At 33.8% G+C, this 15,908-nt stretch overlaps 1 protein-coding gene across 1 annotated transcript; it reads right to left on the bottom strand.

Moving 5' to 3' along the window:
- Positions 1-686: 686 nt before the first annotated feature.
- Positions 687-14,106, bottom strand: LOC130641229 (28S ribosomal protein S22, mitochondrial-like). The gene is made up of 8 exons (XM_057447947.1): positions 14,015-14,106; positions 13,590-13,919; positions 5,904-6,074; positions 5,444-5,590; positions 5,271-5,354; positions 4,938-5,083; positions 3,318-3,414; positions 687-993 (listed from the first exon to the last, which is right to left on the bottom strand). Exons 2-8 carry the CDS (start codon positions 13,896-13,898, stop codon positions 916-918), a joined length of 1,032 nt encoding a protein of 343 aa, XP_057303930.1. The 5' UTR covers positions 13,899-13,919; positions 14,015-14,106; the 3' UTR covers positions 687-915.
- Positions 14,107-15,908: the final 1,802 nt, after the last annotated feature.

Below are 15,908 nucleotides of genomic sequence, written 5' to 3'. Positions count from 1 at the left end.
GTTGTTTTGCTATAACTTCTGCGATATTTTAAGGCCCTGATATGCAGTCACAGCAGACATACCTACAACACCCCTCACAACGCATGAAGCCGCGAATAAGGAAAAAAATAAACACTTTTAGATATAAAGATTTGTTTAAAAATCGTCCACTAGTACTAAAAAAAATTGTCCTACAAATTATTCGAGTTGTGTATTGTTGTGAATTCTCAAATAACTAGCCACTCTGGCACTATTTTATCGACACACTCAGATACTGTTAATGCTTAATTAGGCGCCGTGGCTTGACTACGAAAACGAATTATTGTTACAGCTGTGGTTGGCGCGGTAGTACGCACGAAAGTTGTTATAGTTTGATCTAGTTGCAGCATTTATGCGCTGAACGAATCAATACATTCCATTTATGCGCTGCACCAATCAATACAATCAATTTAAAGTTAATTTTAAAAAGGCGCTAACTCAGAACAGAAGATAAATCGAGCATTGACGGTATTGTAACAAGGCTACATGTAAGCGACAGCCTTAAAAAGCGAAAAATTAAATGTCCAATATAATAACAAAATTATTTAAAGGGTTGCATCAAACGCACAACACAGCAATACTGAATCATGCATCATAAAATTAGAAAAGGAAATACGTAACTTAACCACGGTGCAATATCAACATGGCAAGAGTGATAACATTCCCGCCGACAAACAAGACAAAAATATTCGAAAAACACAAACAAAGTCGAATCGTAAATTATACATAATTACTTTGTTGTGGCTAACATAACAACAGTTTCTGTATGATGGACTGACTTGATATTGTTAAACAGCCACAAATATTTTCATCATCCATCGAAAATAAACCGTTGGTTTGTTTACCTCATACGGCAAGAAACAATATCACGACCACGACATATAATTATTGTCATAGTTACGTGGATACGGCATCATCAGCATCAGCCTCCATAATTGTGAGCAAATCGTGCAACCCTTCGTGAGTTAAATAGGCCTAAAAAGAAAAAGGTCCAAATTGGTGAAAAACAAACTCCACACGATGATTAGGAATTATGATTCTCAGTTCCAATTTAAAGTTCTATAGCGAAAAAAAAAACGCTTTTATTTGTAAAAAAAAAAGAGAAATAGTTTGATCTCTCTCTACCCAAGTTTGTGGGGCACAAAGTATCTACGCCAATTACAACAACTCGTTACATTTTTTTTATTTTTTTCCTCAATACCAAAAGTTGACGGGTTTGATTGAAACTGTGAAATTTTTAGCGAATAAATTTCTACTTATTAGGAGGTTGTGTTATTATTTTCCGTAAAAACATTTTCTGTAACATTAGCTTTTCCATACCAGTGTATAATGACATTCATCCGTCTTTCCAAAATGGTTGCACCGCAGCGCAACAGGCTGACAAAAAAGCACGAAATATGTATGTATGAAGTATGTACAACGGATGAAAATCTGAGGACTGGTGAACCCGTGCATTTTTTCACGGGCTTGGCTGCCGATATCACTTACACTAAACCTACACAAATACGGTTTTGGCTAGGCGCTACACCCCATATGCAATGACATTTATTCTGGCTAGTCTCTTTTTCGACACATATGCCGTCTCTATGTTTATAACACACCAAGCTGGTTCGCGCTAAAGGACACACCTCTCGCGGAAAAACAAGTTGATTTTATATAAAAGTGCTTAAAAATTTTCATTTTTTAAAAATATTGACTGATTCTCAAAATATTTTATATTTATTATTTAAGGAGTTTTATTTAATGTAATGGGGTAAGCTAATTACTTCGGTATTGTTTATATATTTACATAAATATTAATACTTAGTGATCTTCATTATTAGTCATACCAGTAATAGTTTAAAACATTTAATCCGTAAAGTTGTAATTTCGCATAATGTTAACACATTTATATTGCAAACGAATAAAGACTTTTAAAGCTTCATAGACAAACTTTTAAAACCCCTTCATATGAGCTCATATTGTTGTTTTTTTTGGCAGGATGTCAGGTAAGAGTTAAATTAATTTTTTTAATAAAAAATATAAATTTACCCAAATTAGTTCCATGTTCGATACATAACTTGCCTGCAGGTTTTATTTCAGGTCGGTTTTACGCATGAAAAACTCTCGCAAATTCAAAAACTCGAAAAATTCTAGATATCTAAAACTGTAAGGTTTTCCCAAGATAAACTTTCGTGCCTTGTAATTTAAACCATTTTTTATAAAAAGGATGTTTTACGTATAAAACAATGCGCAACAGCCAAATGCACTTTATGCACATATATATTTCCGAGTTTTGTGAAACATTTGACAATTCGAAGGGGTAACAATGTACAATGTTACCTTAAGTAGATAAACTTTTGCGAATCAGTGATTTAAATTTGTTTTATTACATAAACTTTCGCGAAAAAGCCCAAAAATCGCGAAATTCGTTAATTTGTCAACCCCACTTCCGTCGGCCATAATTTTGTGACCAAACCTAATTTATTACCACCCCAAAATTCCTTTACTCTGCGTTTACGTCGGCTGATAAGATACAATGTTTGAATTGCAATAACAAAAGGTTCTACTTTCTTAAGAAGAGTTTTTATCATGTAATAAAATAGCCAGAATCTGTTATCTGCAATGGTTTTCAACTATAACGTTATGAGTTACCTGCAATGCTATTGACCACATTTCACACCGAGAAACCGGTTTGTTTGGAGACAACCATGACTTAAGCAATCATAGCTCGAAAGATAAATGCCAACATTTTATGGCCCAAACAAGATCACGAGGATAGAGATAGATAGATATGTATATTTGACATTGTTATTCTCACAAATATCGAATGATATACCCTGTCTATATTTCCAGGAGGGGTCATGGCTTAGACGGGGAGTCCTAGAGTATTGAATGCTAATTTTGAGCTACAAAAACCCAATTAGGGTCCGCGCTCTACTAGACACATTCGTGCAACCAATACAGTGTACCATCTCCCTAATTTCTGTCACATGGCTTTGGTTAAACCAGGGCTATGGTAAGATTCACTTGCCCATATTGAATTGCCGCCAAGGGGAATCGAACCCCGGTCTCCCGCACAAAGTGGGAGAGTTATAACCACTAAGCCACGGCATAAATTGGTTATGCCGTGGCTTAGATTAAAAAAAAAAACTGTATAATGTGACTAAGGGGGACTTTCATTATTTCAGAGCCTTGCAAATTTACTTTGACAGCGAAAACAAATTTTACTTCATAAAAAGAAAAAAACTGACAAGTTTTCTATCTACTTCTGTCTACTTTTTAAAATCTGTAAAACGGATTTGAAACCTGTATCATACCTTCAGTAATTCTTCACCCTGTAAAATGTCAGGTTTAAAAGAGGTGTCAGCATTCACCAGCAAGTGCAACTTAATGAGATCTACTCCGTCAGAAATTCTAAAAAAACCCATAAGAAACAACGCATTAGATTTTATAACAGCACAATTGCTTCGAAAGCAAGAACTATACTAATATTTCAAAGAGAGGAAATCTTTACTAGAGTAGGTTATCCCTATTTGCTTTAGATATTTATTCGATTTATGAAATTGAAAAGCTATAAGCTTCATAAGATGCAGTTTGTTAAATAACGAACAAAACACTTCATAATTTAGTACTTTGCTGGTTTAAACTGTTATCACAGTTGAACATGGTGGTTGTGATGTAATTCTAATTGTGCAATTCTTTCTTCAAGCACTTCAGACACAAGCGGTTAGGTTGAAAAGAAAAGTAAACAAACAACGGTAAAGACCAAAAAATAAAAGCAAAAGCCACCAAAAATAAAGTTGCATGATCTATATGCAACTATAGGTGATTAAAGTTAATTTTGAAACCTGCGACATGTAATTTTTTGAAAACCCGCGAAATCAAAAGTTGTTCAGCCCGATTTTTGTGATGTCTCAGAGGCATAAATAAGCTAATGTGCATATTCTCTTATCACTATCATCGCTTGTTTGCGACACACCCTTCTGGTTTGCTGGAGGTTCCGCGAAAATGTGGTGGTTTCCTTTTTTAGTTTATTATTTATTGTTATTCTGAATATTTATACAGGATATAACCACTTTAGTGTTTGAAACACTATTGTGGTTCCTGTGTTCGGAGTGTAAACATTAAGTATAGACCAGCATTACCTACCCAATTTCCCTCACATGGCATGGGTTGACCCGTAGATGTGGTGAAGACACTTGCTAAACATGTGGACCGAACAAGGAACCTTGTGATTACAAAGCAAACTCCATAACCACAAGGCCGCACGCCAATATCTATAAGGTTCTGAGTGCTTACTAAGAACTTACCTGGGTAAGATTATACGAATTATATATTTCAAAAATATTTAGCTATCAAGACTTTAAAGTTACTCTATGCATATTATGTAAATGTTTTGTTTCATTCAAAGCTTAAAAAAAAAGACAAATTCTGTAAAATTCCCAAATACTACCATTGTATGCTAATGTTAAAATGGTTTTATCTCGGAAATACTTAGGACTTTAATTCGCAATGTGGGAATTGTTTGTTATTTGTCCAATTATTTCCTAAACAAATTGTTTAATTTTCTACTATTTATAGACAGACAGACAGACAGACAGACAGACAGACAGACAGACAGACAGACAGACAGACAGACAGACAGACAGACAGACAGACAGACAGACAGACAGACAGACAGACAGACAGACAGACAGACAGACAGACAGACATACATACAGACAGACAGACAGACAGACAGACAGACAGACAGACAGACAGACAGACAGACAGACAGACAGACTATGATTGACGCAAACTATAAAAAGACCACAAATTTTGATATTAAATTTATTAAATGTAAGAGAGAATTGAGAACCTAAATCTAGTTTCCCTAACATCACACAGTCATGTACACATACCGATTTTAAATAGCAAACAAAATCTGTCCATCATACCGATTTTGTCTGATGTAGTATCCTAGCAAGGTGTTAGTTTTCTTTCTTGTGACGTAATAAAACACCATGCCACCATAATGTCTAGTGGAGTCAAGCAGATGATACATTTGACGTTGTTCCAAGTCGTCGTAGACACGTTCATGTACCTGTACATAAGAGATTTTACAGTGAAAGACGTTTAATGATTGGGTAGCAAAAGCTAGATACAATTGATAAGCAAAAATATGAGGTATATTTGCAATTATTTACAATGCTAGCCTCTGCTTACTTTTAGACTCGATACTTGTATGTTATTTTTAGGCTAATAATATGATTTTCATAAGGATAGCTTACTCGTATATAATCAGGAGCATCTGGTTCACATTGAATGTTTATAAAATCCAGTATATCTTCGTGGCGCAACTGGTCAAAAACAAGCTAAAGCAGAATGTAAAAATGAGTATACACAAAAAAGTTTGTTACACTTTATACTGTCTTCCTAAAAAACACAATTTACAACATCATACCGGAAGATGTTCATCTTGAAGCATTGGTACAATTTCGTGGTGTTGCCCTTCTTTTGGCCAATATATGAATTGCATTCTGTCTCGTTCGTCCCATGTGCCCTCACGTAAAACCCCTGTGTCGTTTTCTCGAACTAAAACTGCACGTGTCTATAAGATAAAACTAAGATGAAATTGTTTTTAAACAAGATCTTAGATTTTTCTAGCAGTATTTTTTTAAACTATTTACTTTCCTAGAGGCCCTAGTTAGTGTGCCCTACAAGAAAGATTCTTCCTTATCTTAGTCATTGTAAAATTATCCTAGACACCCAACCTATTCTATAAGAATCAAGGGAGTTGTAACCATCATAAACAGAATTTGAATCAAGGACATCTGGTTTCTAAGTACAATGCCCTACCACTAAGCCATTTCTTTTTTATGATTTACACAAAAGCAATTTACTAAAGTTGTGTATAAACTTACCCTTGAGTCTTTCGAAGGGCTTATGTCAGTGAAAACAATGTTGGCGCCATCCTCATCATGATTTATAATTTCAGGATCCTCTGATAAAACAACTTTAATTGGTTTTCGTCTTGCCATAACTGGAGGCATCTTCAGTAAATTTTCAGCCTTTTTAACAACACTCTCTTCATCCTGGTATAAAAAACTACAATTACAACTACAATAACATTTCTTCAGAGTCCCTACAATTTTAATTTAAAAGTACTTTCTTCGCTAAGTCTAGTAGAGAATTCATTAATTCAAAAACATAAACAGTACAGAACCAGGGTTGCCATTCTTTTTTAACATTAAAATTTAGAAAAATTGACAATTTTTATGAACTCAAAAGAAAGCAAAAAAAGATTTAGGAGTTTTTAGCTTAAGCTAATAAACTTTACATATATTTCAACAACAATGCAAATAAAGTGAACTCTTCAATCACCATATAGCAAATTTTGCATGTTTTGAATAATTCTAATTTGGGGGGGAATGCCGAGAGAACATTTTAAATAATGGTACAGGGAGGACGATTGGTGGGATTTTTCAAAAGACTTTTTAAAATTGGGGAGAGCTGCGGGGTGTTTAGGAGGTGCGGCAACCCAGAAAAATTGAAACAAAGATTTTAAAAGTCAAAAACAATATTAAATGCTCAAAAGCTTCTACAATCGCGTGAATTGGTTCTGCTTTGTAGCTAAATTAAATTCACCCATATACATATTATCAGTTTGTGCCAATGTGAGCAAGCAGTACCCAGTCCATAGAGAAAATAAATCTGATTAACTAAAAATTTTTTAACGTGGTTCTATAATAGAAATATCTAACTACATAAAATTTTGAATTTTGAACTATTCCTGTTTTCCAATTTGGACCTCAAACTGTCAGAATTTAGGCTTTTTATGTTGGACTTCTTTACCACAAAAATAATAACTTAACTTCGCTACAACCCAGGTTCTACTTATGTGCGTGAAAATCAGTGTGTTATTCCCTCTTGTTTCCCCATCGTACATTGAATAATCAAATTGGTTTAGTTTTAGTTTGTTTGAGCGAACATGTTGTTGTAGTTTGCTCTGGTTATCTACCAATATATAAGTGTTGATATTGGCAATTTGTGTTTCGTTCTTTTAAAAAACTAACTGAATAATGAGATCATCAGTTGATTTCTACCGTCACTGGAGTTTACGGATCCGTCCTAGCACGGACTAATCAATAACTCCTCGTGATAGTGGGCCATACCTTGGTTTAGGTATTCTCATCAGTTAGTAAAAACAATTTTCTTTTTTCAACTTACCGTTCTTATTGTCGTGCAACTGAAACAAATTCAAAGGGTCGTTTTGATTCATGATGCGTATGTATGTCTTGCTACGACAGCTACTTGAGTGAAAAGAGGTTGATTATAAGACATGTGCAGCCATATATAGTTGAAAGGCCGTTGTCGACTGTTGTTCGTATTTTTCAAAAAAGCGCAATGTGAGTATTAGTTGTTGCCATAGCGATATGGGTTATAATCAATTTAAGAGACCGGTTGCAACTTTGTACTCAGGTCTCTTTTAAAGTAAAACACAATTTAGGATTTTAGTACAGCTTATTTCAGAGTTGGACACGGCTAAAGGTGTCTGTGCGTTTCGTTTTGTTGAAGATTTGTGTCAACAGGACGTTCTACAGTATATTTTTGTTTGATATTTTGAGGCACAATGTAGGTGCATATTGTTGCTATGGTAATATGAATTTTAGTTGGTTTGAAAAACAGCTTTAGTTGGGTTGAAAAACAGCTTAGGTATCAAGTGTCGTTTAGAAGTTGATTTGGGCATAACTACGTGTCTCTATGTTGTTGTATGGCCGTGGTAACAGACCGTTATTACATGTCGTTCGATTCAACGAATCGTAAATATTTTTTTTCATATAATGAGTACAATGAGTTGCTATGGTGAAATGGATTTCTCTTCTTTTTGAGAGAGTTGGTATATGGTAGCTCATGTCACGATGTTGTTGTATTTTGTGTTTCAGAATTCACAGTACCTTTGTTCGTTACACTTCTTCATAAAATGATGGAACAAGTTAGTTCCCAGTATCTTTTCATTAAGGGTATTGTGATGTTGTGTTTTATAACTGTGTATACTCTTTTCGAAGTAGTATAATGTCCTTTGTTATCATACGATACCGCAGGGCTTGTACAATACTCTGTTTTGTGTGATATGGATGGTAGGAGTTGTAGTGCAATAACGTTCGTGTGTCAGTAGGTTTGATGTATAGCTTTGTTTTGAGGTCTCCCATTTCTGGATGAAGATAGACAGTGGTATCCAGAAAATCTATTTCCTTGATGGAAAATTTATAAGTAAACTTTATTGTTGGGTGTACTGAATTGAGGTACATAAAGAACTCCTTGAGTTTGTTTTCTCCATGCTCCCATATGAAAAAAATGTCATCTAAGAAGCAGAGGTAAATCGTAAGAAGGCCTGGAAACTTTTTAAATATGTGTAAATAAAACAAATCGTAGTTGTTTATCAAAGTAGTTAACAAGTTTAATTGGTAAGAGTAAATGCTCGCTGTATTATGTATATTAAAAATAGTTTTTAGGGTCAGTTTACAATCTCTTTGTGAATAATAGCTGCTTTTTTTCATTTTGCAGTCTTTGATATGACGTTAGCTTATAGCTTATGTAAGTTTTTTAGGTGAATACTTTAATTTTTAAAAGTTACGATCGCAAAATACCAGTGCTGAAGATATAGTGTTAGAAGGAATGCTTGGCTTATATATAACCGTTAAATTAGTAATTTTCTAGTCTATGAAATCGCATTAGGTTGTTCAGAAGGAGGTTGTTTAATTACATTCCTTTTTCTATTGAAAAGCCCCTAGAAGGATGGTTACACCAATATCTATACTTATGCACAAAAATTGATCAAAATCACCTCACATTACACAAAGTTATTTTGAGAGTGATGACGTAATGAGTACATTGATATATGTTAGTTAATGTATGCTAATACATTTCATGCATTTGCCTTCTGGATTTCTTTTATTATTATTGCCTGAGTAGGCTTTTTCATGAGTGATGTATTATAGGACACCAACCCACCCACACATAAATTAATTAAAATAATAAATTAATTGTCGAACAAAGCAATGGAAATAATAAACAGCTTTTTCTAAAAGAATTTTTGAAAGACTTTGATATCCCTGACGATAGTCTTTACCAAGCTTCACCAAGGTTTGTTAAAAGTGAAAGAGAAACTTGGAATGGACAGCTTTCCTTCCTCTCCCCATGACATTAATCCGATTATCAACTCGATATTGTGTTACCCGGAGATAAAAAGAAAACAAAAAACAATAAAAAATAAAAAATAGGGACATATGACCAGTGATGAAAAATCCTAACAATGCAACATGACAAAAAAATAGACTAGAACTAATTAAGGAGGCTAATCAAAAAAGAGATTTGCAAAAGAAAAGAAAAAGCCGCTGCTATGAGCGAACCCACTCTTCCATTATTGAAGATATCATTTTGGTTTGTCTGTTCAGTATTCATATTACTGTGGAAAGTTTATCATTTCTTGAACATGATAGTTTAGCAGGCGACGTTTCGGGAGATCCTTCTCCTAAAATCGAGCAAAGTAAAATGATGTTGAGCATGTATTTATATAATTGCAGAGGATCGAAATTCATAAAAAATTAACCAATCAGAAACGAGCTGATAATTACAGTTAATTACGGTAATTAACATTTTCGGACCTGGTAACCAAATCTCAGGAAGTTGATAAGAGATGCTGTATATGTGTTTGTTACGTGCTATACTGTTGATGGTTTCTTTAATCTTCCTGGCCATCGTTCTGGATTCTCTGTCAATGATTTTCTTCTTATCCAAATTAAACTGATGATTTTGCTCCAGCTGTGGTCCGCAATTTCGTTTTTCTTCACATCTCCGTTTCTCACTGCGCACATATGTTCTTGTACTCGTTGCTTAAACTTTCTATGTACACTGCATCACAATCTTTGCACGGGATTTTGTAAACAACATTGCATTGTTCTTCCAGGTTTATTTTGTCTTCTGGTTTAGACAAAGTGCTTCTTAGGGTGTCTTTAGAATTCAGAATGCATTTGATCTTGTGTTGCCTTAAAACTCGACGAAGGATCTCGCTAGTACCTGGTACAAAGGGTTAGGAATGCTAATGCGATAAATTCCTCTGATGTTTCTTTGTTGTCTCCGTTGCATCTTCGCTTCATTTTATTTTCTACTTGCATTATGACTTTATGACTGTATCCATTTGCGATTAATGCATTTCTTACACGTCGAATTTCTTCTTTCCTCTCCTGTTTGTCTCTGACTACGCTGTTGGCACGATTCAATAATGAAGATATGACACTTTCTTTGCAAGATTTCTGATGGTTTGATTTGAAGTTAAGGTACTGGTCAGTGTGTGTTGGTTTACAATACACTGAAACTGAAATGGAACCATTCTTGTGTTTGACCAAAGTGTCCAGGAAAGCGATACTTCCATCGTGTTCAAGCTCAACAGTGAATTTGATTTGTTGATGTAGGCCATTGATGTGTTCATGGAACTCTTCTAGATGAGATCTTTTGATTATGGCAAATACGTCGTCAACAAATCTTTTCCAAACCTTTGGACGTCTGTCTGATGTGACTAATGCTGTTGTCTCGTGTGCTTGCATGTATATATCTGCGACTACTGAAGATGCAGCGACCGTCATGATACATCTTTAAACATTATAAAAATCAAGTAATTTATGTCATGAGAGAATAGCGCAATTAAATATGAATAATTGTTGTTGTTTTTTTTTCAATCAAAAATATTTTCGTTGTCGTAAGCTTTTTTCTTGTTTAGACTCTAACTTATTTAGTTGTTCTACGGGCCAGTCCGACCCTAACTTTCACGATTAAAAAAATAATAAAATAACAAAAAAACATTTTCTTATCCCATCTCATGAAAAAAAAGATTATGAATCTCGTAACACCCTCCTTCGCTATGATTAATATATGTTTAAAATTACGCTGCTTGCTAAAATCTTAAATAATATAAAATATATACAGAATATGCTTGTGTTGTTTTGAAAGTTATATTTATGCAGCAAGTTATTCTCCTCCCACTTAAAATAATATAAAAAAAAGCTTCAAGTGTTCTTTAAATGTTTTTTCCGCAGTCTTATCAGAAAATCTAAATAAATCTAAGTGCAATTTTTTTTTACGGAATATAGTTTAGTTACCAATATTTTAAGTCTTTTTGCAGCATTAAAGTTAATTAATAATCATAACGAAGGAGGGTGTTACGACAAGCGTATTCTGCTTTGTTTTTATATCACATTTCCTATATGGTAGACTATTTTAATCGGAAGATTATACATTTTAACTGGCGTAATATAAATCGTTGAATGTACAGACAAAAGATATAGCATTTCTTTTGTGTGCAGAACAATAACATTCGCATAAGTGTTTACAAAATCGGAGATACTTTAACAAATAAATTCATGTGTGAATAAAAGATGTTCGTGTGCTAAAACAATAGAGACACGAAGGGTAGTTAACTTTTTAAACATTTTTTTGTGTTAATCCCTTAGCAGCTGCGGTAATTATAAAAAACAATAAGCCACACGAAAATCGTTAAAGTTCTGTTGCTACCGAAAGCTCGAGTAAAGGTGATAACTATCGTGCACATGTAACATTACATTTAGGCGGTACTGTAAACTATAGTCTGTGAAACTTTTTTGCACTTAAATATTAATTTTATTATAAGACTGCACAAAAACAATAAAAGAACACTTAACTTTTTTATTAAAATAAATTTTGTGTTTTATTATTTTAAATGGGAAAATAATAACTTGCTGTATAAATTTCGAAACAGCCTATGTCTAACCTGATGTATATCTTTTAAAACAACAGGTATATTCTGTATGACTTTCGAAACAGCACAAGAATAATTCTTGATGTAGAGCTTTAAAACAACACAAAAAAACTTGCTGCATAACTTTTGAAAACCAGTTTTTTAACATGCAAGTATTTTTATCTTTTCACCTGGAGTACTAGTTACATTTTTTTAGTGAGACAAATTATTATTTTTCCTTGGCAACTAAAAAATATAAACTGTGTGCGTTATGCGAAAATACATAGAAAACGGTTGTTGTAACACCCTCCTCCGTTGTTATTTTTTATTATTATTATTTTGTTGTTGTTCCGACCATACATTCTTATTTTTCCATGAACTTTTATTAACTCGGACATTTGCTAATTAAACATTCGCTAATACAAGCAAAACATACATAGAAAAATATACTTGTCGTAACACCCTCCCCCGTTGTTATTTTTTTTTTTTGTTGTTCCGACCACTTATACATTTCTAGATAAAATTATTTTTATTTCGCCAACCGAAAGATCGTAAACTACTATCTACTTCGCGCTTATAGAACAAGTAATTAAGTTGGAGTCACATTATTTCTAAAATCCAACTTCTAATAAAAATACAAGATGCAAAAGAATTTTTAAATGTAAAAAAACAAAAACAAAGACACAAGATTAGCTATACATATCTATTGTTTAATATTTTTAATGTTATTCACGATAGGATCGCGGATCGTGTCACGCATGATACGCGCTCCCGATGTTAGGTGTCCTGATTCCAGTACTGTATCATGTTCAAGAAATGATAAACTTTCCACTCTTCCATGTTCACTGCCAACCCTGTTTGTTGAACATGCACAGTTGACACTGGAGATCGGTGTATTATAACAGAATTAATTTTTATTATCCCAGATATTTTATATAATCTGTATTAGACTATTAATAATTATTTTAATTCACATTATTTCAGAGATATTGTGGAGAAGACATTTGTCTAATATTTGTTTTAGGGGACTTTTTTTTACTTTTTAGTCCAAATTTCAGACAGGTGTCCAAAAAATAAATAATAACCAATAATATAGACAATTTATCTGCAATTAATATGCTTTTAAAGGATATAAAAGTTTTTTCAAGTGTTCCTCTTTAACTGCTTGGAAAAGCCTGGGCTTGTCTGAAACCGCCTGAAATGGGCCTAAAATTCAACACGCTTGAGCTCGTTGTGCTCATTTAAATTTTGTCGAGAAGAAGAAAGGTGCTATTTTGTCGATGTACTTTCAATTTATTAGTTTTGGGATTGTATTACAACTATTTATGGAATAAATGATATAAAAACAGTTTTTTGAGAAATTCTTCAACTAACCACTGCTTGACAAAAAAAAAAATATCATGTAAAAAATGTTGTTTTGGGTTAATTCAGGTTTTTCTGAGCTCAAGTTAAGTTTTTTTTTTAAATATTGAAGTGGTCTGACAGCCCTGTGGTTTTTGCAGCGTTTCCCCGGAGAAGGTGCCGATAAGTTGCTGAAAAACCCTGCATAGACCCGAACTTTGCCTGAAAAAAGAAAAACAGACACTATTTTGATTCAAAAACTATTAAAATAAACTTAGTGGTAGCGAAGTTTTTAAAAGAACTGTTTTTGATAGGTTATAATAAGATTTACTTGATAAATAACTTATATATTAACTCCTTTATCTTCAGGCACCTTCTTCCAAACTATCCGCTGCCGCTTATCGGCACCCTCTTATCCCCGGCGAGTCGGTGCCCTCATGACATGATCATGGTTCCTACAGCTGCACAACAGGAAAGATAAAATAATGAAAATTACCTGTTGGAGCTCTTGCTCGTCAAGAACTTTATAAACAGGATTCTTTAAATTCTCCTTCCTAGTTTTAAATACTTTTTCCAAATTTAAACCAGTCAGCCTTTTGAGAATATTTTGAACTTCGTTATTTTCAAAAATAATAGATTTTTTGCCACTGAAGTCGTTGGCTTTTGACATCAATACATCCGGTGGAACTTTCGCAGGACTACAAAAGCTTTTACTTGAGATGTTGTGATGCGGGGATACTAGTCGTCGAATAATAGTGGCCAAATTATTATTCGCACGAGCACATTGCATACATCTGGCAGCCATTTTGAAAATGTTGTTTACATCCTGTGGGGCATATATCAGTGATAAATTACATAATGTAACGAAGTATAGTACTTAAACTATTTTTTAATTACTAATATTTATTTTGCGAATAATACCTCTGTGCCAAATTATACAAACACTCTAATCGTCAATATCTTGTAAATTTTGACTTGTTTCTACTTCTTAATACTTCTTTTTATATGTTGTTTTAAGAAAAATGTCGATCATGCTCGTAATTAAATATCCCGTCTGCATGCAAACCCCCCTCTGTTTGGAACACGTAATGGCTGCCATAAATGATAAACAGAATTTCCAAACAGGCCGCAATTAAATTTTCAAATTATGTACTTTAAAGAATCTAATGCCTGCAACAGGATGACATGACGGATAATTTTTCCTGTATTATGCTTAGATAATAAGATTTACAGTTCTTGAAGTTATGTAATATAACCAGCTAGCTAGCTATAGTTACCCCTCCAGTTTTATTTCTATTTTTCAAATGGCTGAAGGAAGTTACGTATGAGTTTTCTTTGAATCTTTCTATTGCCTTCTTTGTTGTTTCCAACAAGGTCACATTAAAAACGAATAGCGGCGGTAGAACGGTGTTAGCAAACCTTTCCACACTACTGTACAACCAAATTTAAGATACAGTCAGGGTAAACACCTAATTATGTGACAGGACCTAATTAGGCGAGTCGTTTAGTTAGGCGACGTGATGTAGTTTAATTAGGGTACCCCTAGTCTAACTAGGCAATCGAAAACTTTCTGTTGTAAATACGTCCAAATCATTGCGTTTCGCACTACAATTTTTATGTGAATCAAATCTGTCCACTTTGCAGATAATTTTGACAAATTATCGTCTTATTTGCATCGCGCATTGGTAACTTATGGCCCAAATCTCGTGTGGCACTATTTGTTGTTTTAAATAATGGATTTCAGCCATTCACGCCGCAGGGAAAAAATAAAGATGGCGAACAAAAACGTCACCTAAATAGGCGACACTTAACCTAATTAGGTTATATATTTCATTTTAACATAATTCTTAGTTGCGCGAACATATCGAGGCACGAGTGACAATTTTGGAATCATGGTCGTGTAGACTATCCATTCTAAATAAAGATTTTTTGCGATTTTTTCTTAGAATGTGTGAAAAGCCATTAAATATTGTAATGTCTTACTAGGTTACATATGGCCTAACTAGGCTACAATGAGTCGCCTAAATAGGTGGTATGCCCTAATTAGCCTACCGTCGCCTAATTAAGTGTTTACCCGACTGAAATATGGCTGCCCAGCTGGGCAAATAAGATGGCAAGGGTTTACATATGCAATTTATATTTATTGAAGTAACTTTATATTATAATACTATTTCTAATTCAACTCCGATAACTAATTTTATAATGTAGCGCAAACAACTAAACTTTTATATTTAATTACTGCAATTAAAAATTTCAAAAGAATTTGCGCAAAATAGATTGCTAAAATTGATCTTGCAACCTATTGTGATTCAACAATCGATCGCATGGGGTCATTGTTTATCAGCGAGGCAATTACTTTCTTAAAATAACAAAAGCTATCACAATGTTATTGTTCTGTGTAACTATTCATGCGAGTTAGGCGTCCGTGCGTAGTAGATTATACATTCAGACTGTACCGTAGCTAAAGCAATTGGCTATCTATTGCCGTTCAACCATTGTATGTAACCTTAATGAACCAGTTCCATTGTAGATATTCCATCGTCCCAGCGTAATATGTGCAACAATGCAGTCACATGGAGAAAAAAATTTATTAACCTGACACATCGGGTAAGGTGGACGAGAAAACTACCAAGTCTTGGGAACAACAATTAACATGAGAAACTGTCTTTAGTTCTATTCATTAGTCGATGTTATTTTTTTCCATTTTTCTGTTTCTTTTAGCAACATTCATTTGGACATTCAATGATGTTTTCTGTTGTTTTTTTCATTTCTAACTGTCTGTTTTTTCTGATGTTATTCCTGATTTCCATCATCT

This window comes from Hydractinia symbiolongicarpus, chromosome 4 (genome assembly GCF_029227915.1).
Source record: "Hydractinia symbiolongicarpus strain clone_291-10 chromosome 4, HSymV2.1, whole genome shotgun sequence".
NCBI lineage: Eukaryota > Metazoa > Cnidaria > Hydrozoa > Anthoathecata > Hydractiniidae > Hydractinia > Hydractinia symbiolongicarpus.
Note: the sequence above shows the minus strand (reverse complement) of the source record. Positions and strands in the feature narration are given on the sequence as shown.